This window comes from Staurois parvus, unplaced genomic scaffold (assembly GCF_062004578.1).
Source record: "Staurois parvus isolate SC_StPar_1 unplaced genomic scaffold, SC_StPar_1.0 ptg000937l, whole genome shotgun sequence".
In the NCBI taxonomy this organism is placed as follows: Eukaryota; Metazoa; Chordata; class Amphibia; order Anura; family Ranidae; genus Staurois; species Staurois parvus.
Genome location: NW_028318733.1, coordinates 1,501,340 through 1,525,565, shown reverse-complemented (window position 1 = coordinate 1,525,565; position 24,226 = coordinate 1,501,340). Strand labels below are relative to the sequence as shown.

The 24,226-nt window shown below is 42.9% G+C and overlaps 1 protein-coding gene across 7 annotated transcripts in view; it reads right to left on the bottom strand.

Annotated features, from left to right (window-relative positions):
* LOC149441903 (plasma protease C1 inhibitor-like) overlaps positions 1–24,226 on the bottom strand; it is a 565,702-nt gene that overhangs the window by 487,421 nt on the left and 54,055 nt on the right. For all 7 annotated transcript variants that reach the window (XM_089656783.1, XM_089656782.1, XM_089656785.1 and 4 more), the window contains exon 2: positions 16,354–16,921. In XM_089656783.1, coding sequence (XP_089512909.1) covers positions 16,354–16,921 — 568 coding nt within the window. The remainder of the gene's footprint in view (positions 1–16,353; positions 16,922–24,226) is intronic.

Sequence of the window (24,226 nt, the reverse complement as noted above, 5' to 3'; positions counted from 1 at the left end):
GACCCGAAAAAAGGAAAAAAAAAAAAAGGTTCCGCTCCCGTCCGAGGCTTCCAGCCTAGTGAAGAAAAGCCTAGCTGACAGTTCTTATATAGGTATGGGCGGGGCCAGCCGGGAACAGCAAGCATGTGACATGGGGCGGGTCACTGGGATGATGTCCCCGGCTGGCCCCGCCCATACCTATATAAGAACTGTCAGCTAGGCTTTTCTTCACTAGGCTGGAAGCCTTGGACGGGAGCGGAACCTTTTTTTTTTTTTCCTTTTTTCGGGTCGCCGCCGCCGCGATTGACGTTGGATCTACTTCGGGGGACATTGTTTTAATAAAGGACTTGTCAAAGACCCTGTACTGTGTTTTTTTTACACCACACTTAGTTTTTTTGTGAATGAGTCTGTGGACCGTGTACCGCAGAATCATTCACGTAGGGGGGGGGACCGGGATCTGGGGGCCCCCTTGTTAAAGGGGGCTTCCAGATTCTGATAAGCCCCCCGCCCGCAGACCCCCACAACCACCGGCCAGGGTTGTGGGGAAGAGGCCCTTGTCCTCATCAACATGGGGACAAGGTGCTTTGGGGGGGGGGGAGCCCCCCTGCCCCAAAGCACCCCCCCCATGTTGAGGGCATGTGGCCTGGTATGGTTCAGGAGGGGGGGGGGGCGCTCGCTCGTCCCCCCCCCCTTTCCTGACCTGCCGGGCTGCATGCTCGGATAAAGGTCTGGTATGGATATTGAGGGGGACCCACGCTGTTTTTTTTTTAAATTTCAGCATGGAGTTCCCCCTTAATATCCATACCAGACCTGAAGGGCTTGGTATGGATGAGAGGGGGCACCCACGCTGTTTTTTTTTTTTTTTTTTTTATTGCGGACCTTTATTTTTACATTCAGCTTTCAAAATAAATTTTATCTAGACCTTCAAAATAAGTAAAATCATAACAGAAATAATTATAAAGGATAAGAAACAAAAATATAATCACTAAAACGAAGGAAATCTAATTAGATTACATGAAGATATGCTTAATGCTGTTTATTAAACACAGTAGTCGCGACCGAGTGCCGGCTGTCAGAGGAATCCACAATCAGATTCACTATTAGTCAGTGGCTAAAAAGCAAACGCCCATGGCAGAGGACTAAAAGGTGTTCTGCACATGCTCAGTTCTATCTGCCAAAGACACTGCACGGGCATCTAGATTTTTACTGTGTCGATTTCCTTGAGAAAAACGATTTTTAACACATTCTTAATTTTTTTGGAAATAGCAGATATTGTTTAAAGTGAAGTCCTGATATTTGGCAAAGCAAATTTCTAAGTGAACATGTCTCTACAGTGATTTTTCATGGTGTTAGACGTGCTTCTTAGCAAGTCTGCTTTTGTGAGTCTGATTCCGGGCGTGTGTCTTTTTGTGAATTAGATTGGGCGTCTGCTTATGGGCTCTGCTCAATAGTGAATTAGGTTGCAGGGTCAAAAATGGACGGACGCCCATGAAAATTGGGCTTAAGCCCATAAATATGCGCCCACGCCCAATAGTGAATCAGGGCCCAACTGTCTGCAGAGTCAATAGCTAAACATCTCCAAAGTTCGTGTGGCCTTCAGACTAGCACAACAGTTCGTAGAGAGCTTCATGGAATGGTTTTCCATGGACAAGAAGCTGCATCCAAGCATTACATCACCAAGTGCAATGCAAAGCATCAGATGCAGTGATGTAAAACACTCCGCCACTGGACACTAGAGCAGTGGAAACATTTTCTCTGGAGTGACGAATCACGCTCCTCTGTCTGGCAATCCGATGGACATATCTCGGTTTGGCGATTGCCAGAAAAACAGTACTTACCTGACCTCATTAGGCCAAGTGTAAAGTTTGGTGGAGGGGAGATATGGTGTGGGGTTGTTTTTCAGGGGTTGGGCTTGGCCCCTTATTTTCAGTGAAGGGAGCTCTTAAGGTGTCAGCATACCAAGACATTTTGGACAATTTCATGCTCCTATCTTGTGGGAACAGTTTGGGGTTGGCCCCTTCCTGTTCCAACATGACTGCGCACCAGTGACAAAGCAAGGTCCATAAAGACATGGATGAGTGAGTTTAGGGTGGAAGAACTTGACTGGCCTGCCCATAGACATACTCCTAAACATTGTGGACAGCCTCCCCAGAAGAGTTGAAGCTGTAAAATTGTGGGCCAACTCAACATTGAACCCTACGGCCTAAGACTGGGATGGCTTCAAGTTCATGTGCGTGTAGGCAGACATCCAAAACTTATGGCAATATAGTGTACACACACATTTTTGTGCTATTAATGTTTTGGTGCAAATAACATAATATTTTTAATTAATCACACACACACACACACACACAGTATTCGCTGTATAAGAAGGGATGCATTGTTATCAGAGGGAGGTGCATTGTTATAGAGGGAGGTGCAGAATATCACAGACTGCATTATCAAAGGAGTTAGAGGTTATAGGGGATGCGGAAAATCATGAGATTCATTATTATCAGAGGAGATATAGAGGGGGGACAGAATAGCATGGCTTGCATACTAATGCCAGCCATGATATTCTGCATCCCCTCTTTTATCTCCTTTGATAATAACTGTGATATTCCGTACCCCCCTCTATATCTCGTCTGATAGCAATGCAGGCCGTGATATTCTGCACCCCCCTCTATATCTCATCTGATAGTAAAGCAGGCCATGATATTCTTTACTATCTCTATATCTCCTCTGATACTAATGCAGGTTGTGATATTCTGCCCCCCTTTATCTCCTCTGATAGCAATGTAGGCTGTGACATTCCACCCCCCTCCTTCATCTCCTTTAAGAGTAAAATAGGCAATGATATTTTGTACCCCCTCTGTATTTCCTCTGAAAATAATGATGACTGTGATATTACGCACTTCCTCTATATCTCCTCTGAGCTGCAGGTTGTGATATTCTACATCCCCTCTATTTCTCCTCTCATAGCAAAGTAGGCTGTGACTTTCTGCACCCCCCCCCCCCTTTATCTCCTCTGACAGTAAAGTAGGCCATGATATTGTGCACCCCCTCTATATCCCCTCTGATAAGTAATGTAGGCCATGATATTCTGCATCCCATGATACCCCTGTCCCCCAGACTAACACTATCCCCAACTACTGACCTCCCCCATTATCAGAGCCCCACCCACTCAGACTGACATCCCCACTCTAACTGACCCCATCTCCCAAGACTGACACACCCACCACATCAGACTTCATCCCCCACAATGATAGCTCCCCATGCTCAAACACCCCACACTGACACCCCCCACCCCCTATGCAAAAATGCCATGCTCCCCTACACTGACACCCCCCCATCCCACTACACTGACACCCCACCCCCTACACTGGAATCCCCTGCACCCCTACACTGACACCTCACATGCCCTGACACCTCAAACCCTCTACACTGATTTTCCCTACACTGACACCCAACACCACCCTACAGTGACACTCCCCACCCCCTACACTGATACCCCCCAGACTGAGAAATTATAGATTGAAAATAACTAGTGGGCTTCAAGTAATAGCTACTGGTTACATAGTGAAGGTGCCTGGGCATTGAGGGGTTGATTGTGATCCTCCTGCTCGGCTCCCTCCCCAGCAGCTGTAGGGTTAAATCTGTGTGTTGGCTTCTGCTGGCTCTTTTGAGAATGATGACTATAAAAGCACGGTTCCCATGTACACAGAGAATTCAGGCTCAAGCTAGGGGAATGTATTTTTAAAATGTATTGCTAAATAACTACAATAGGAGAGGGGTTTGAAGTTTTAGGATAGTCCAAAATGGAATTAGCAATCAATGGGAGGAAAACCTTTCAGGAGCAGGCACACATTCTACAGCCTCAAATTAGGTCTTTTTCACAGTGGTCCAGGAGCTGTTTGCCACCCAGCATCCACAGGTAGATGAAGGAGTAAGGGAGATAATTATCCTTCAGACTAGGACTATTTTCAGCCAGCTGTAATCCGGTCACATGATCCCCTGTGTCAGCCAGTGGTGGCTGTAGGGGAGAAGATAGAGTGGTCCAACAACAACTAGTAAAGCCTGGAGTGTTGACATCACCCACAGGCTTCAATGACCCATCCATTGTTGGCGTTCCCTCTTCTCCCTTGCACTGGCTGACACAGAGGAGCTGGATCAGGTGACTGGACCAGAGCGGTCTGAAAATGGGCAAGTATATACATATTTCTTGCACAGGTTAGTTGGTATAAGTGTAAGGAGGTGGAGGGGAGAGTTTTAAGGCTAGTTAGGTGTATATCCAGAATTTCACTTACAAAAATAGACTTTGAAATAGAAATGAGATATATTTAGTTTTGGAGCAAACATTCTTTTGGTAATATTGTCTTCCAATAATAATTTAATTTACATTTTCTTTACATTATATTTATCTATGTTTTGAAGGAATATATACTTTTTTCAATACATCATGATAATTTTAAAACGATAGTTGTTAAAGATAAGTACTCATTTTATTCTAGGTAAATAGGAATGCACACACCTCCTAACTGCTATTTAGTTAACAGCCACTGTATTTTATTCTTCAATATTAAAATGATGAAAGTCTAAGAGCTCATGTACACTGCAGCTGATAAACTCAGGTTTAGAAGAAGTTCAGCGTTTTCTTCAGCAGCCCCTGAACTCACTCTAATGTTTTCCTATGTGTCCATGTACACATCTTCGTTTACAGTTATTAACAGGCATTTGAGTTTACAGTAGTTTTTTGAACGCAGAGAACTGCCTTCAGCAGTTGATTTTATTAGCGTTGCAAATGCAAAACGCTTGTAAACGTGGAAAATCACGTTTATAAGCGTTTGAGTCTGAAATTTTTTTTAATTCTTCCGGTTCCCAATACTGTCCAGAGCCTTTTTTTCATCATGAAAAATGCATACAAAGCGTTTTCAAGGTACTCAGATAGACAAAACACTGAAAACAGGATGTTCCAACCAACCTTGTCACACATGGTAATTACCAATTCACACCTCATACATCTCCCACCCTTGGAAACAGAAGATACGTTAATGACCATTCACACCTCAAACTCCTCATGAAGATCCCCTGCCAGGTGGCCTTAATGACTCACTCCACCAGACACCTTTCCCACCCTTGGAAACAAAAATGTTAATGAGCAACACCTAAGCTAATTTCAATACAGACTGCTGTCTCTACTTCTACTCTCTGTATTTCTATGAAACAGTCTGAACTAGTTAATAATGTACTACTTTTCAGTGCATTCTGGGCACTTGGGAGGTTCTCCTGTGCTTATCTTTAAAAAAATGCTCCTAAACGCAAGCGCACATAAACGCGCATAAACGTGTTAGGCAAACGCCACTAAACAGACTTTTTTTAACCTACATTTTCCAGCAGTCAGTCTCCATCATTCAGAAGTGTCCCATGTACATGAGGCCTAAAAGTATTAACACTTCTAGCCTATGAAAGCATCCAGGATTGTTCTAAAATTTGATAAAAGACAAAACAAAGTACAGATTCACTGTGTAGTCTAATTATTTAAAATAAAAATAAAACAACGAATGCTGTACTTACAAACCAGCTACTGCGTTCACATGCTCAGCCTACACTATCGTATTGATCATTTTGAATAATGCTGATGAAGCATCCCAACATATGAAGGAGTGAGTTGATGTGAGCTCCTCTAACTAACATTCCCCTGTGCAGCAAACACATTGACAGTGATGTGTTTCAAGGTCTTGTGGAGGTAGTATGTAACAAACAGCCCTTTCCGGTTTGAAAGGTCACTGTGCCCCTCCTCCATAAGGACCTATGCTTTGCATTCCCACAGACATGAAAATGCAAAACCCACTTGAAGTGTCAGGACCTGGATCTAAACCCAGGACCTCGGCAGTGTTTGGCAGTAACGTTTTGCCGAGCCACCTGAGATGCTGGACTGCAAGCTGTCTTTGAACTTTCTTAACTTGTCTCTTATTTTTTGGTGAACCTCTAACTCTTTGTTTCTCCCACAAACTTCCTGATTTCAGCCATGTCTCTGCACCTCCTGTTTGACAAATGATTGTGATCTCTCCAGCCAACAGCTTGCTCTGGTTACTCCTGCTGCCATCTGTATCTACACATTAAAGACACATCGATGGTTCCTTGCCTACGCTTCTGCTTGATCCAAACCTGCAACCACTCATTACCGGCCTTTGGCTTGTTTACTGACTATGCTTTTGCTTATCCCTATTTGCTATATCTGCTAATGGACCCTAGCTTGCTCACTTCCAGGTGGGACGATCCTGAGGACCGCCAACTGGTACTAACACGCAGCAAAACCCATCTCTACCATCAGGAGCTCTGGTGAACTCCGGTTAATACTTAGACTCATGCAGGTGAGCTCATGCAATCAACCAGGGTGACCTGCTTGTGAACTTATCTAGCTGGTCAGTGGGTGCCTTGCTACTGTTATAGCTCCAAGCCTGACTCCAGATTGTGACATGAAGTGAATAAAAGCCAGGTGATACAGACCCTACCTAATAAAACACCAGAGAATGTCTGGCTGATTCCAAAGCCCTACCTATGTTGCCAAGGACCCAGTGGGCAGCAAGTAACAGAAGAAAAAAACAACCCACCATTGTCAGGGAAAGAGAGTATGTGTGTATATTCACTGATCTGGGATATCATGTTTCGGTCCATCTGACACTGCCAGGTTGCACCTCGACTGTCCAGGTGCTCAGTGATGCACTGGTCCAGGTCTGGGAGGAGATACCCCAGGACACCATCCGTCGTCTCATTAGGAGCATGCCCCGACATTGTCAATCATGCATACAAGCACGTGGGTGCCATACAAACTACTGAGTACCATTTTGAGTTGCTGCAATGAAATTTCAGCAAAATGGAGTAGCCTGCTGCATTGTTTTTTACTTTGGTTTTTGAGGTGTTTTTGAATTCAGTCCTCTGTAGGTTTATAATTTTCATTTCCATCAAATAATGGGGCATCCTTGCGTTCCTAACATATTACCCAGTCCAAACCAATATAGATATCCAGCATGATATTTTTCCCCATTGAGATCTGATGTGTTTTCAAAGTGTTCCTTTAATTTTTTGAGCAGTGTATAAAAGATAGCTTATTCATTCTATCACAGAAGTGTACACAAAGCCAATAGTGTACCACTTGCATGGAGTTTCCCGTGGTCCCCCCGCCCTCTGACAGCGATATGTCACTTCCAGTTGCCATGTTAACCAACCCCAAGTTTTGTGAAACTTTATTTTAATAAAAGTGGGCAAGGAAACCCCTAAAAAAGACAAGTGGCGAGTAGCTGAGTCTTTTGAATGGTAGAGTCAATCTTCCCACTGCAAACGCCACTATATAGTGGCGTTTGCAGTGGGCAGAATAAATAAGTGCTACTGCAATGAACTGTCTTGGAAGCACTATACTTGAGCTAAACTTCAAACTAATATATATATATATATATATATATATATAACACACGTATACACAAACCCTGGCAGAAATTGTGCAAGTTTGGCATTTATATTGAAAAATATGACTGACCATATTATCATTTAATCAGTGGGCCCATGTGCAAGTTCAAAAGTGGGCTCTAGTCATTGATAAAGAAAAAACACGGCACAATGACTTATACATGCAGAATGTTATAACCAACTGTGATCAATAAGCGCCTAAATCCAAAATACTATTAAATACCTCTTTGTTGCATGCTGAACACAAAAAACAGTGGATTCCACCTCACTTTCTAAATATATTCACAAATTACTAGTGCAGCGCAACTCTCTAAATTAATAATTGTTAGAAAAATCTTCCATTTTGCTTGAGGTGATTGTAGCCGTATTATTATTATTATTATACAGTATTTATAAAGCGCCAATAGTTCGTTCAGCGCTGTACATTACAAAGGGGGACAGAACATGTGACAGAACAATACCAATACAATGCAAAACATGAGGGGATTGAGGGCCCTGCTCTTTCGAGCTTACAATCTAGGAGGGAGGGGATGGTGGAACAGGAGGAGATAACTGTGGGAGATGGAGTGGTAGGAAGAGGGGAGGAGGTCGGCAAGTTAGCAGGGGGTGGGGTAGGCTTCCCTGAAGAGATGGGTTTTCAGGGTGCGCCTAAAGGAGAGGAGAGTAGGTGATAATCTGATGGGTTGGGGCAGGGAGTTCCAGAGGATGGGTGACACCCTGGAGAAGTCCTGGAGGTGGGCATGGGAGGAGGAGACCAGGGAACTAGAGAGAAGGAGGTCTTGTGAGGAGCGGAGTGTGCGTGCTGGGCGGTACTTGGACATTAGGTCAGTGATGTAGTTCGGGGCAGTATGGTGGACAGCTTTGTACGTCAGTGTTAGGATTTTGAATTTGATCCGTTGCGCAATCGGAAGCCAGTGGAGGGATTGGCAGAGGGGGGTGGCAGAAACGGAGCGGTTGGAAAGGTGAATGAGTCTGGCAGCCGTATTCAGGATCAACTGAAGCGGGCATAGCCAGCGGCGAGGCAGGCCAGTGAGGAGGGAGTTGCAGTAGTCGAGTCGTGATATGATGAGGGAGTGGATGAGCTGTTTAGTGGTTTCTGGGGTTAGGAACATGCGTATTTTGGCGATGTTGCGGAGGTGGAGTCTGCACGAGTTTGTTAAAGATTGGACTTGGGGCTGGAAGGATAGGTTGGAGTCCAGAATGACACCAAGTACTCTGGCCTGCGGGGCGGGTCTGATGGTGGCATTGTTGGACATGATGGAGAAGTCAATGGGGGGTGGTGTCCGGGCTGGGGGGGAAGACAAGAAACTCTGTTTTGGAGAGGTTCAGTTTAAGGAAGTGGAGCGACATCCAATCTGATATGTCGCTCAGTAGGCGTGTGATTCGGGCGGAGACCGAGGGGGTGAGGTGGGGGGTTGAGAGAGAGATTTGTGTGTCGTCGGCATAGAGGTGGTAGTTGAAGCCGTGAGAGTGTATGAGTTGGCCAAGGGAGGAGGTGTAGATGGAGATGAGAAGGGGCCCGAGGACAGAGCCTTGAGAGAGCCCAACAGAGAGGGGGAGGTGGTAGCATTATAGGTAACGCTGAAAGAGCGTTGTGACAGGTAGGATGAGAGCCAGGAGAGAGCAGAATCTCTGAGGCCGAGGGAGTAAAGTTTTTTTTTGAGGAGGGGGTGGTCGACTATGTCGAAGGCCGCAGAGAGGTCAAGGAGTAGGAGCACTGAATAGTGGCCATTAGCTTTGGCGGTTAGCAGGTCGTTGGAGAGTTTGAGTAAGGCAGTTTCAGTGGAGTGTAGGGGACGGAAGCTGGACTGTAGGGGATCAAGGAGGTTGTTGTCGTTGAGGTGAGAGCATAGGCGGGTGTAGACTAGGCGCTCGAGGAGTTTAGATGTAAATGGGAGCAGGGAGATGGGTCTGAGGTTGTTCGGGTCATTGGGGTCCAGGGAGGGCTTTTTAAGTATGGGGGTGATGTGTGCATGTTTCAGAGGGGAGGGGAAAGTGCCGGAGGAGAGGGAGAGATTGAAGATGTGGGTGAGGGAGCGTAGGATGGAGGGGGAGGGAGGTCGTAGGAGTTGTGAGGGGATAGGGTCAAGGGGGCAGGTGGTGAGGCGGGCATCAGAGAGTATCTTGGAGACTTCCTCGATGGTAGTAAGGTCAAAGGTGCGGAGTGTTGGGGGAGCTTCAGTATGAGGAATGTAGGGTGTGGTGGAAGTGGAGGTCAGAGCAGTGGTGGGGCCGTGGGAGAGGGGTGATGAGGGGGTAGCTGAGTGACGGGAACGGGGTTGGAGGGAGTTTGAGCAGCGACGAAGTGCATTTGCGACAGAAACAATTGAGTACTGTCTTTTTTTATTTGCACTAACATACAATTTTGAGGACAAGCTTTCGGGGAATGTCCCCTTCTTCAGGTCAAAGTAGTACTGATCACAAAGGGTTAGAAGAGATGTTTTGGAGTTGGAAGAAAAAAAAAAAGAAAAAGAGAACAGAGATAAGATAAGACACAGCAAAAGCAAAGTCTGGGGAGGGGGGAGACAACACCATAGAGGCAGCGATGCTTGAGGTGATAGTCATAAAACTGTTGGATAATGAGTGAGGAATCCCATGTCCAAATTAAGGCCGTTATCTCTTGTGTCAAATAGAATTATCATTCTTAGTTCAAAAGTTTTTTTTTCCTGAATGGATTTGAAATTTCCTTTAAGAACTAAAATACTGAGGTCTCCCAAAGTGTGGTCTGGTTGTGCGAAATGGTGTCCCACAGGTGTGCAAAAGTCATCTTCTTTATTGTTCCTTGATGGTATGTCTGTGCGTATTCATCCTTGTTTGCAACTTCTGTCCTGTTTCGCCAACATAAGATCCTTTGCTGTATTTTCTGCACTGGATAAGGTACACAACATTACTGGAGGTGCAGCTGTATTATCTGGAGATATTGAAGATCCCTTTTGAGTATCTGACACTTTTTGATGGATTGATTTGGTTGCACAGTTTGCATCGTATTTTATTGCAGGGTTTGTTTCCATTATTTGTGACATCATAATCAGAAGGAAGTTTCCTACTGATTAGTTTATTTCTGAGGTTGGGGGGTTGTCTGAAGGCCAGTATTGGTGGTTGCTGGAATATTTCTTTCAGAGTTCCATCCTCTGTTATGATGGGTTGTAAATCTTTGATTATTTTTCTTATTCCTTCTAGTGCTGGGTTGTATGTGGTTACTAGAGGAACACGGTTCTTTGGTTTTTTTTTCTCCTTGTACTGAAGTAGATTTTCTCTTTGGGTTCTCATGGCTGTGTTTATGCTGTTGTTAGTTTTTGTCCTTGTAACCTTTCTTATGGAAGGAGTCTGCTAGTGTCAAGAGATGTTTATCTCTGTCTCTTGGGTCAGAACATATACCGTGGTATCTAATAGCCTGACTGTGTATGATGGCACGTTTTGTGTGTTGGGGGTGGAAGCTAAAACTGTGGAGGTAGTTGCATCTGTCAGTGGGTTTCCTGTATATTGAGGTGTGAAGCGTATCATCCCTGATGTATACTGTGGTGTCTAGGAAGTTGACGTGGGTGTTTGAGTATTCCATTTTTAGTTTGATTGATGGATGAAAAGTGTTTGATCAATGAGTTGTTTTAGGTTTTCTTCCCCTTCTGTCCATATGATGAAAATAGCAATAGTATCTGTATGGTTTTTGTTCCATGCTGTTCAGGAATTTTTCCTCCAGGTCAGCCATAAATAAATTGGCATATTGGGGTGCCATTTTACTTCCCATCGCAGTACCCATACATTGAAGATAGATGTCTTTATTGAAGGCAAAGTAGTTGTAAGTATGAATTCAATGAGCTGTGTAACATCCTCAGCAGTGCATTTGTGGTTTGGTGAGGATGATAAGGATCTGTGGCATGCAGCTAATCCATCCTTGTGAGGGATATTACTATACAGGGATACTACATCCATAGTCACTAGAAGTGTATTAGATGGTAATTTCTGTATGTTGTTGTTCTTGTTCAGAAAGTCAGTTGTGTGTTGCAGGAAGCTAGCAGTATTCTTGACTAACGGTTTTAAAATTTCTTCTACAAAGCCTGAGATTTGTTCGGTGAGTGTATTCATACCTGTTATGATGGGTCTGCCTGGATTTCCTGGCTTGTGGATTTTGGGCAGCATGTAGAAGTCCCCGATTTCTGGATGATCCGGAATCGCATTTATAAGTTCTAAATGTAGGTGGGCTAGAAGTGTTTAATGAGAACTTAATTGCTTTGTAAAGTCCTGGGTCGGATCATAATCCAGTTTCTTATAGTAGATGGTATTTTCCAGCTGCCTCTGGCCTTCTTGTTTGTATTTGTTTGTATCCATCACAACAACTGCTCCCCCTTTATCCGCTGGTTTGATGGTGATGGCCTGATTATTGCGCAAATCGTGTATAGAGCTTCGCTCTAGTGGTGAAAGATTGTACAGAATTTTCTTTTGTTGGGTGGATATCAGGGATGTAGCTCGCAATCTGAAACTGTCAATATAGATGTCCTGTTTGGGGTTGCGTCCTTGGGGAGGTGTGAAGCAGCTGTTATTTTTCTTTGTATAGCACTCCATTGCCCTAGGATACCCTTTATTACTGTGGAAATATTCTTTGAGCCTTAGTCTCCTGAAGAAATCCTCCATATCTGACAATAATTGTAAATGATCCAATTTGGTGGTTGGGCAGAATGTAAGACCTTTGGAGAGGATGCGTAATAATCAGGCCATCACCATCAAACCAGAGGATAAAGGGGGAGCAGTTGTTGTGATGGATACAAACAAATACATACAAGAAGGCCAGAGGCAACTGGAAAATACCATCTACTATAAGAAACTATTACTATATTGATGATATTTTCATCATATGAACAGAAGGTGAAGAATACCTAAAACAATTTTAATCATTGATCAACACTTTTCATCCATCAATCAAACTAAAAATGGAATACTCAAACACCCACGTCAACTTCCTAGACACCACAGTATACATCAGGGATGATACGCTTCACACCTCAATATACAGGAAACCCACTGACAGATGCAACTACCTCCACAGTTCTAGCTTCCACCCCCAACACACAAAACGTGCCATCATACACAGTCAGGCTACTAGATACCACTGAATATGTTCTGACCCAAGAGACAGAGATAAACATCTCAAGACACTAGCAGACTCCTTCCATAAGAAAGGTTACAAGGACAAAACTATCAACAACAGCATAAACACAGCCTTGAGAACCCGAAGAGAAAATCTACTTCAGTACAAGGAGAAAAAAACAAACAACCATGTTCCTCTAGTAACCACAAAAAACCCAGCACTAGAAGGAATAAGAAAAATAATCAAAGATTTACAACCCATCATAACAGAGGATAGGATAGATCTCTGAAAGAAATATTCCAGCAACCACCAATACTGGCCTTCAGACAACCCCCCAACCTCAGAAATAAACTAATCAGTAGGAAACTTCCTTCTGATTATGATGTCACAAATAATGGAAGCAAACCCTGCAATAAAATACGCTGCAAACTGTGCAACCAAATCAATCCATCAAAAAGTGTCAGACACTCAAAAGGGATCTTTAATATCTCCGGATCATACAGCTGCACCTCCAGTAATGTTGTGTACCTTATCCAGTGCAGAAAATGCAGCAAAGGATCTTATGTTGGCGAAACAGGACAGAGGTTGCAAACAAGGATGAATACGCACAGACATACCATCAAGGAACATAAAGAAGATGACTTTTGCACACCTGTGGGACACCATTTCGCACAACCACTTTGGGAGACCTCAATATTTTAGTTCTTTAAAGGAAATTTCAAATTTATTCAGGAAAAAAAAACTTTTGAACTAAGAATGATAATTCTATTTGACACAAGAGATAACGGCCTAAATTTGGACATGGGATTCCTCACTCATTATCCAACAGTTTTATGACCATCACCTCAAGCATCACTGCCTCTGTGAGTGTTGTCTTCCCCCCCCCCCCCCAGACTTTGCTTTTGCTGTGTCATATCTTATCTCTGTTCTCCTTTTCTCTGTATAAAACTTTACTCTATCCCCCACTAAAATAACACTTACAGATATAAAAGCATAAAATGTGTATCCACATCAAGCTCACTGCTCCGCTAGCAAGATAGCGGTGGTGTGGAGACACAGTACTGGCTCCTCCTTCCTAGATGCGTTGCGCCCCCTCTCACGGCTTCCTCAGTAACTGATCACCCGCAACTTTTCATTTCACCTGCTGCAGTAGAGGCCAACAGGCGACTGGACCCCCTACTAGCCTACGAGCATGCCTGAATGGTCAGTCTGCCCCTGCTGCATCTCATTCATGGGTGCAGTGTGGAACACAGCACAGTGGGCCCCCACCCACCCTTGGGGCCCATGTGCAGTGAACATCCTGCACCCATGGATGATACGCCACTGTGATCATGCCAAAAACTGTCTTTTATTTAAGGATAGTAATCATATCAAGCTATTTATTATCACATAGTTGTGTGGCTCCTGTTTTAATCATAATGATAACAGAAATCATCCAAATGGTCCTAATCAAAAGTTTACATACCCTGGAATGTTTGACCTTGGTACAGACACACAAGGTAACACATGCAGGTTAAAATGACAAAGGTTAATTTCCCACATCTGTGGCTTATTAAATTGCAATTGGTGTTTGTGTGTAAATAGTCAATGAGTTTTTTAGCTCTCACAAGGATGCATTGAGTAGGCTAACTTTTGAGCCATGGGGAGCAGAAAAAAACTGTCAAAATACCTGCATACCAAGGTAATGAAATTTTATAAAGATGGAAAAAGGATATAAAAAGATATCCAAAGCCTTGAATATGCCAGTCAATACGGTTGTAGGAAATTGGATTCAGTGAGTAACACAGGTAAGGTAATTACTGTATTGTGTATTATGAAGTATATTTGAAGTGCATTATGTTGTATATAATATACTTTCTTCTACTTCTTATCACCATTTAGATTTTATATCCCTCAAAGTCTCCTGAAGAAGCATGTTCACCCTATGAAATGCATTGAGGCACACCACAAGTGCATGAGAACCCCCTATATATGCTGTGCAAAGCTATAGCATATGTGATATGGGTAACCTGTAGTTTAAGACACTAAGAGGGTTTCTTAAAACAAATCAGTCTTATTTTGTGAATATATATGTTCTAATTTAATGCAAATTAAGGTTTTCAATTTATAAAAAAAACAAAAATTAGCCTGTTCATCCTTCAGCACTTTCAGAATCCACAGTGAATCCACTAGTTTTGGTGACCTGGGGACCCCAATGGATTCCTTTAATTTGCAGGGATTCCCACTCACTTTCTGTTTTGGACATGGACAGAAATCTCCTCAATAGGACAGAAATGGCAAAAAAAATTTAATTATATATATATATATATATATATATCTATATATATATATCTATATATATATCGTGTTTTGCCTATACTTCTACCTTTAACCACTTGCCGCCCAGCCATCGCATATAAACGGTTGCAGGGCGGCACTCGTAGGCAAAACCACGTTTTAAAATGTGGTTCTGCAAAACAGGTAGGGGGCGCACGTGAGGCGCGCGCCCGCCCTGCCTGTCCCGCGGGTGTCAGCAGTGGGTCTCCGCCGCCGGGTCACGGCCGGTTATTTTCCCGTGATGTGCGGTGATCGCTTGCACAGAGCAGGGCTGCATTGTTTACACACAGCCTGCTCTGTGACAGTTCCCCGACAAGCTGAAGAGGGAGAGAAGAGTTTCTCTCCCTAGATCAGCTCCCCCCTCCCTCCCCCCGTCCAGTACACACCCCCGCCCCGTAGTAAAACACTCCCCTCACACATTAAACACTAAATATATTAACCCCTTCCTCCCCAGTGACATTAGTACAGTGTCAGTGGGGTTTATTTCACTGATTACTGTATTGGTGTCACTGGGGATGTCAGTGACCCCAAGTCAGTTCCCCCCCAGTGTCAAAATGTCCGCCGCAGTCCCACCATAAGTCGCTGATCGCCGCCATAAGTCCCTGATCGCGGCCATAATTCGCTGATCGCCACCATTATTAGTATAAAAAAAATTCAAAATCCCAGTATTTTTCCTGCCTTTTGTAAACGCTATAACTTTCACGTAAACAAATTAATTTACACGTATTGGGTTTTTTTATTAGCAAAGACATGTCGCAGAATGCATTTTGGCAGAAATTTATGACTAAATTTGATTTTTGCATTTTTTTTTTTCACTGGACATGTTTTATAGCAAAAAGTCCAAAATATCATTTTTTTTCCTCAAAATTGTCAGCCCTTTTTTTTTTATAGCGCAAAAAATAACAACCGCACAGGCGATCAAATACCACCGAAAGAAAGCTCAATTTGTGGGAAAAAAAAGGATGTAAATTTCATTTATGTACTGTATTGCATGACCGCGCAATTGTCCGTTAAACTAGCGCAGCGCTGTATAGCAGAAAAATGGCGTAAATTGCAGTATTTATACCATAGTTTGTAGATGCTATAACTTCCACACAAAGCAATCAATATACACTTATTGGGATTTTTTTTACCAAAAACATGTAGCAGAATACATTTTGGCCTAAATTTATAACCAACTTTGAATTTACTATATATTTTTTTATAGCTGAAAGTAAAAAATATTGTTTTTCTTCAAAATTTTTGGCCTTTTTTTTGTTTATGGCGTGAAAAATAAAAAGCGCACAGGTGATCAAATTACACCAGAAGAAAGCTCTATTTGTGTGATAAAAAAAGGACGTAAATTTAGTTTGGGTGCAGCATTGCATGACCGCGCAATTATCAGTTGAATTACTGCAGCACCGAGTAGCAAAAAGAGGCCTGGTCATTAAGGGGGGTAAATCCTCTGGAGCTCAAGTGGTTAATGTTTTGTTGCATGTAGATGATTAGCCTTTTATTTTTATTTAAGGAATATAATCTATATATCTTACCTAGCATTAGATGTGATAATGCAAGAGCAACACTGATGGGAGATACTACAAGATTTGGCCTGGAATCCACTGCTGACAATTTTTGGAATAGGTCCAGTGTAAAAGTCATAAGATCTTTTCCAACCTCAATAAGTGTATCATCAAAATGCTCCCTTGAGCATTCTGGCCACAGTGTAGAACAAGATGATGTCTTCTTCACCTGAGGCAAGTCATGTTCAGTAACAACCTTGTGTTTTTTAATCTGTTCTTGCCATCCTTCTAGTTTGATCACCTCCCTGCTCTTTGTTTCATGATCAGGATGTTTGGTTTTAGGGAATTCAGTCCCCTTTGCAATTTGAGGTTCTTGACCTTTTAAGATCTTATCCGCTCCTTCGGTTTGCTTGTACATATTTGAAGACTGTTCCATAGTTTCAGTTTTCTCTATCTCTTGCTGCGTTCCTGAAGTCTGATTGTCTTCTGGTGACTTTGTTCCTCCAAGGATAACGGATACCGTTTGGTGCTCCTGCATTTTTACAAGAGGTGAAATAATAGTTGTTGGTATAGACAGAGAGGGGTCAGAATTGGGAACCTGCAGAAAAAGACAGAATAGCTTGTTAAATGAAAAAAAATATATATCACTGGAAGAAATAGTTTGAAGGACTTTTATTATATTATTATTATACAGGATTTATATAGCGCCAACAGTGTGCTCAGCGCTTTACAATATAACGAGAGACAATACAGCAACAATACAGTTCAATACAAGAGGGCAACAATCTAAGAGGGAGGGGCTAGTGGCACAAAAGGTAGTAACTGTGGGGGATGGACTGGTAGGAGGAGTAGAAGATTCCATTATTAGCTGAGGGCGGGATAGGCTTCCCTGAAGAGATAGGTTTTCAGAGATCACCTAAAAGTGAGCAGAGTAGGTGATAGTCTGATAAATTGGGGTAGAGAGTTCCAGAGGATGGGGGAAGCTCTGGAGACGAGCATGGGAGCCTACAAGGGAGCTAGAGAGCAGGAGGTTGTGCGAGGAGCGAGAGTACAGTTTGGGTGATATTTGGAGACAAGATTGGTGATGTAATTTGGGACAGAGTTATAAATGGCTTTATATGTTGTTGTTAATGTTTTGAATTTTATCTGTTGGGCAATGGGAAGCTAGTGGAGGAATTGGCAGAGAGGGGTGGCTGATACAGAACGGTTAGTAAGTTGGATGAGTCTGGCAGCAGCATTTATGATAGACTGAACAGGGGATCGCCTGCGATGAGGTAGGCCAATGAGGAGGGAGTTACAATAGTCAAGACAAGAGATAACAAGGGAGTAAATAAGTTGCTTAGTAGTTTCCGAGGTTAAGAACGGGTGTATTTTGGAGATGTTGCGGAGGTGAAGTCTACAAGATTTGGACAGCGATTGGATTTGGGGCTGAAAGGACAGATGGGAGTCTAGGATTACACCTAGCACCCTGGCATGAGGTGAGGGACCGATGGTTGTGTTGATCTTGATGGAAAGATTGAGTTTGAGGAAGTGGAGTGACATCCATGCCAATATGTCACTTAGTAGGCTAGTAATGCGAGAGGAGACTGAAGGGGTGAGGTGAGGAGTAGAAAGATAGATTTGTGTGTCATCAACATAGAGATGGTACTTAAAGCCATGGGAGTTTATCAAGTGACCAAGGGAGGAGGTGTAGATGGAGAAGAGAAGGGGTCCAAGGACAGAACCTTGAGGGACCCCTACAGAAAGAGGGAGTGGAGAGGAGGAGCCAGAGATATAGGTAGTGCTGAAGGAGCGCTGCGATAGGTTGGAGGAGAACCAGGAGAGAGCAGAGTCTCTGAGGCCAAGAGTGGAGTTTTTTTTGAGGAGGGTATGGTCAACAGTATCAAAAGCCACAGAGAGGTCAAGTAGTAAGAGTACAGAGTAGTGGCCATTGGTTTTAGCAGTTAGTAGATCATTAGTGAGTTTTAGTAGGGCAGTTTCAGTGGAGTGAGCAAAAGCCAGATTGTAAAGGGTCAAGAAGGTTGTTGTCAGTGAGGTAGGAGCTCAGGCGATTGTAGACTAAGCGTTCAAAGAGTTTAGAGGTAAACAGGAGCAAGGAGATGGGTCTTAAGTTGTTCAGGTTGGTGGGGTCCAGGGAGGGCTTTTTAAGTATGGGAGTGATGTGTGCATGCTTTAGAGGGGACGGGAAGGCACCATTAGAGAGGGAGAGGTTGAAGATGTGAGTGAGGGAGCATAGGATGGAACAAGAGGCTGACCGTAGTACTTGTGAGGGGACAGGATCCAGGGGGCAGGTAGTGAAATGGGGGGCTTCTGAGAAAACCTTAGTGTCCTTTTCGGTAGTAGCAAGTGTAGCAAACTAGCTAATCAGAGTTGGACGCGGAGTTCCCCTTTTTCTTTTCTTTTAGTGGAAGTATTCCTTATTCCTAGATCATTTACTCCCTACCCCCTCCCTTCCTGAGTGACAGATGATGGGGGGTCAACCACAGGCTAGGCATTCCTGGTTTGGTGCCAGCCGTCTGCGAAAATGTAACCTACGTCCTGATAAGGCCAGCATTTCTCAGAGAATTGGGAAGCACTGACCCAAAACGGTGTAGGCCCACACATCATAAAACTGACCAGCAGTTAATTGAACATTCCTCAGGTCAACTGTATGTTTCATATCATGGAGTATGAAGCTGTTAGTTTAATTCAGAGTTCCCCTGACCCCTCCCAAAACAGCGTAGTGGCCAGTGTTCAGAGCCGCCCCCCCTTCCCTTTGAGAGGGATTTCAAAAAGGACAGGCAAGCCTGAAAGCTGAGCTTCACACATCTCCTGAGTGTAACATAGTAACAGAGGAGATCAAAGACCCTTCCTGCTCTGCACTTGGATCTGCTTAAAAACCAAGGCATATTGGCAAGTAACTTAACTCTTTAATTTCCTTTCTATTATCTCTTTGCTGTACCTTTATATGCATATACAGTGGGGATCGAAAGTTTGGGCACCCCAGCTAAAAATTTGTATTAATGTGCATAAAGAAGCCAAGGAAAGATGGAAAAATCTCCAAAAGGCATCAAATTACAGATTAGACATTCTTATAATATGTCAACAAAAGTTATATTTTATTTTCATCACTTACACTTTCAAAATAACAGAAAACAAACAAATGGCGTCTGCAAAAGTTTGGGCACCCTGCAGAATTTATAGCATGCACTGCCCCCTTTGCCAAGCTGAGACCTGCCAGTGTCATGGATTGTTCTCAATCATCGTCTGGGAAGACCAGGTGATGTCAATCTCAAAGGTTTTAAATGCCCAGACTCATCTGACCTTGCCCCAACAATCAGCACCATGGGTTCTTCTAAGCAGTTGTCTAGAAAACTGAAACTGAAAATAGTTGATGCTCACAAAGCTGGAGAAGGCTATAAGAAGATAGCAAAGCGTTTTCAGATGTCAATATCCTCTGTTCGGAATGTAATTAAGAAATGGCAGTCATCAGGAACAGTGGAAGTTAAAGCAACATCTGGAAGACCAAGAAAAATATCAGACAGAACAGCTCGCAGGATTGTGAGAAAAACAATTCAAAACCCACGTTTGACTGCACGATCCCTCCAGAAAGATCTGGCAGACACTGAAGTTGTGGTACACTATTCCACTATAAAGAGATACTTGTACAAATATGGTATTCATGGAAGAGTCCTCAGAAGAAAACCTCTTCTACGTCCTCACCACAAAAATCATCGTTTGAACTTTGCAAATGAACATATAGACAAGCCTGATGCATTTTGGAAACAAGTTCTGTGGACCGATGAGGTTAAAATTGCACTTTTTGGCCGGAATGAGCAAAGGTACGTTTGGAGAAGAAGGGGCAAAGAATTTAATGAAAAGAACCTCTGTCCAACTGTTAAGCATGGGGTTGGATCAATCATGCTTTGGGGTTGTGTTGCAGCCAGTGGCACAGGGAACATCTCACGAGTAGAAGGAAAAATGGATTCAATAAAATTTCAGCAAATTTTGGATGCCATCTGTGAAAAAGCTGAAGTTAAAGAGAGGATGGCTTCTACAAATGGATAATGATCCTAAACACACCTCGAAATCCACAGGGGATTACATCAACATAATTGAAAATCTATGGATAGACCTAAAAAGAGCAGTGCGTGACAGACAGCCCAGAAATCTCAAAGAACTGGAAGACTTTTGTAAGGAAGAATGGGCAAAGATACCTCAAACAAGAATTGAAAGACTCTTGGCTGGCTACAAAAAGCGTTTACAAGCTGTGATACTTGCCAAAGGGGGCAGTACCAGATATTAACTCTGCAGGGTGCCCAAACTTTTGCAGACGCCATTTTTTTGTTTTCTGTTATTTTGAAAGTGTAAATGATGGAAATAAAATCTAACTTTTGTTGACATATTATAAGAATGTATAATCTGTAATTTGATGCCTTTTGGAGATTTTTCCATCTTTCCTTGGCTTCTTTATGCACATTAATACAAATTTTTAGCTGGGGTGCCCAAACTTTCGATCCCCACTGTATATATATAGTTACATTTTCTTTGTAAATATTTTATTGCAACTGTATAACACTTTCAGAAAGAAAGATTTATTACTAAAAGAGTCAAACTGTTTCTAAGCGCTTTCTTGCAATTCACAAATTCCTGCCTTTGAAGAGACGCTACTGTGTTTGTTTAATCCTCTGCCCAATCAGCCTGCGGTGACCGTATTGGACAGGCGACTTTTCAATCATTATAGTGTATATTTGATAACGGGAGTTTCCCAGTCTCCGACAAAAGTGGTGGTGGCAGTAGAGGGTTAGTTGCGTAATTAACCCGACCCAGTAACAAGCGCATTCAGGCTGCAGGCACCGATTATAGCCCATTATCTGGACAATCACTGTGCAGGGTACAACTGGATGGGGCCTTGTTACGTGTGTCACACCGCGGTTTTAGATTGGCCGGTCCTTCGGTCACGAGTTGGTGAGAAGGTCTGGGGTTTGACGCCACGGGCGTGACGTATTACTGTTAGTCGCAGTCGTGCGATTGGCGCATGTTGGTGGTGGCGGCAACCATGCGATCGTGACAGCAAGGTCAAAAGAGGAAAGTATTTGAGGGAGGTTTAGTATAAGGTATGCTAAGTGGGATGGATGTCTGTGCAGTGCAAATGCCCCTACGAATTGCATCAATCGTGTTTTTGAAATGATTTTCAATATCGTAAGCAGTGAGTGAGGTACTGGGTGGAGGTGGAGAAAGTAGAGAGTTGAAAGTAGAGAAGAGAGACAACGAGGACTGGATGACAAGCTATTGATGAGAGTGACAAAGCAAGCTTGTTTGGCAGCATGGAGGGAGGAATTGTATGTTAAGAAAGCAGATTTATATTGGGTGAAAGCTTGGTGAGATTTGGTTTTACGCCATAATCGCTCCAGCGCATGACTATGTCGCTTAAGATTTCTGGTGTCATCAGTCTGCCAAGGTTGTAATGGTCGTGGCCTGATGCTTCATGTTATTAGAGGAGCAAGTGAGTCTAGTGTGGATGAAAGCGAACTGTTGTAGACAGCAGTGGCCAGGTCAGGACAGGACAAGGGAGAGATTCTGTCATAGAGGCGGTCAGTTGCAGAGTAGAAAAGAGAAGGGTAAAGTTGTGAAGGTTTCTGTGGGTAATTGTTTGCTGCTTGAAGGGATAGATGTTTGAAGACAAGGACACTGTGAAAGTGATGAGATTGTGATCGGAGAGAGGAAAGGGGTTGTTTGTGAGGTTGTAGGGAGTGCAACAATGGGAGAAAACAAGGTCTAATGTATTCCCATCAGAGTGAGTGGAGGACTGTGTCCATTGTGTTAAGGCAAAAGATGAGGTTATGCTATATTATGCAATTTTACAAAACAGATGCAAAGGATCTGAGCTGCTTTTACTACAGTTACATAGTGTCAGATCTTTAAAAAAACCCAGTTAAACTTACCAGTATTTCTAGGAATTTTCCAGGACATCTACATGAGAAATGATTGGTCTACCTTCAAAAGGAAACATGAGCAATCACTTTAAATACCTTACCCACCCTTCTTGTCCCTCATTAAGTTTAAGGCAGACTATTACCATCACCAAATGCATGGGGGAAACAGAAATAAAGTTAATCCAAAAAGTCAAACCAGACAAGAACAGTTCTAAGAGTGGGAACTAGGAATGCTGTCTTAGAAGATTCCTAGAAATAATGTTACTGGAAAGACTAGCTAGGAATTTCCCTAATATTCTTCCAGCGCAGCTACAAGAAAAGCAAGCATAAGCATGCCTTGTGATGGGACCACTGCTTGCAGAATGTTTCTGCCAAACATCAGGTTTTGCGGAAATAGCATCTCCACATGAAGTATTACAAAGTGGGTGTTCTGACTTGCCTATACAGCTGCTTTACGGATCTGGACCACAGTGACACCTGCTCTCTCGACGCAAGAAGCTGCCAGTGATCTAGATGGGCTTTTAGTGCCCCTGGGATCTCTAGACCTTCTTCCTTCTATATAAACTGAATGGTCTCTCAAATCCATCTAGCGGCTGAGCTTCTGGAGGCTTAGATTTTGTGTCCACTTAAGTATTCTAAAAGGTGGTTGGATCAAAATTCTCGTCATGTTTAGATAATGCAGTAAGCATCTATGTACATCCAAACTAAGGAACTCCTCCTCCTTGGAATTCTTGGGCTGACCACAAAAGGATTGCAGCACAAACTCCTGGAATCTATGAAAGCTGGAAACAACTTTGGTGAGGTACCTTGGGTTTGGTCTCATAATTATTCAGGGAGCACTGTAAAGCAGGGTATACACAGACCGAAAATCTGTGGGTTCAGCAAAAACTGGCTGAATTTTGCTCTGTGTTCCCCTATCCATTCAACAGAAGCCAGTCTGTTGACTGGCTTCTGTGAAATGATCCTGCTGGAGAACCAGTATTCAATCAGTGCTTGCAGCCAGTGGCTGCAGAGCTGATAAGTGTATTCTGATCTGTCACAATAGCGCAACAGGAGAGATCCCTGCATTCATATCACTTGTGTGGATGCAGAGATCTGTGAATTTTTGGGGCTTTTTTGTTCAACCCACTGTTTAGCTCATTATATGAAAGTAAAGTTAATATAACTTGGATTACAAAATTTTCAGTTTTTTATTCAAATTAGTTGATGCAAAAATGAATACACCCCACAACAAAAACTACTACATCTAGTATTTTGTATGGCCTTTATAATTTGTAAGGACAGCACCAAGTCTTCTACGGATGGAATGAACAAATTGGTGACATATTGCAACATCTATCTTTTTCCATTCTTTAAGAATGACCTCTTTTAGAACCTAGATGGTGGATGGAGAGTGATGCTCAACTTGCCTCTTCAGAATTCCCCATAGGTGTTTGCCCGTGCTTAAGATATTGTTTTTTTTTTATAAATGAGGTTTTCAAGTCCCCTTCCCTTCTTGCAAAGGTATTGCTAAAAGAAATGTAATCTTAAAGCTGTTTTAAACCCAAAACCAAACATGTAATATTACAGCTAATCATTAGATGTGGTAGCTGCACCACTTCTAATGATTTGTAAGTTGAAATATTACATATTTATTTTCTTATGATTTTTGCCCCTCTGTTTTCACCTGGTGATCTGGCCAGTAACACACCTCTTGTATTAGAGTGCCCTCACTCTGGATGACGGAGCACAGGGGGCACCTTTGGACGGCAGCATTGTCAGCCAAAGGAGTGTTAGATGTACTAGCGGTCAAGATACACTAACAAACTGAAGCCAAACTCCAGTTACAACAGTTACAGCAAACAGTTTTTTTTTCTTATGGAACAAAAGGTTTTACATACAAAAATAAAGTTTGATCATTGTAAGCACCCCTGCTAGTGTTTGTTATTTAAAAAAAAATTGAAGCCTTTAATATCACTAACAAGTCATACAGCTTGCTATGGGGGGTA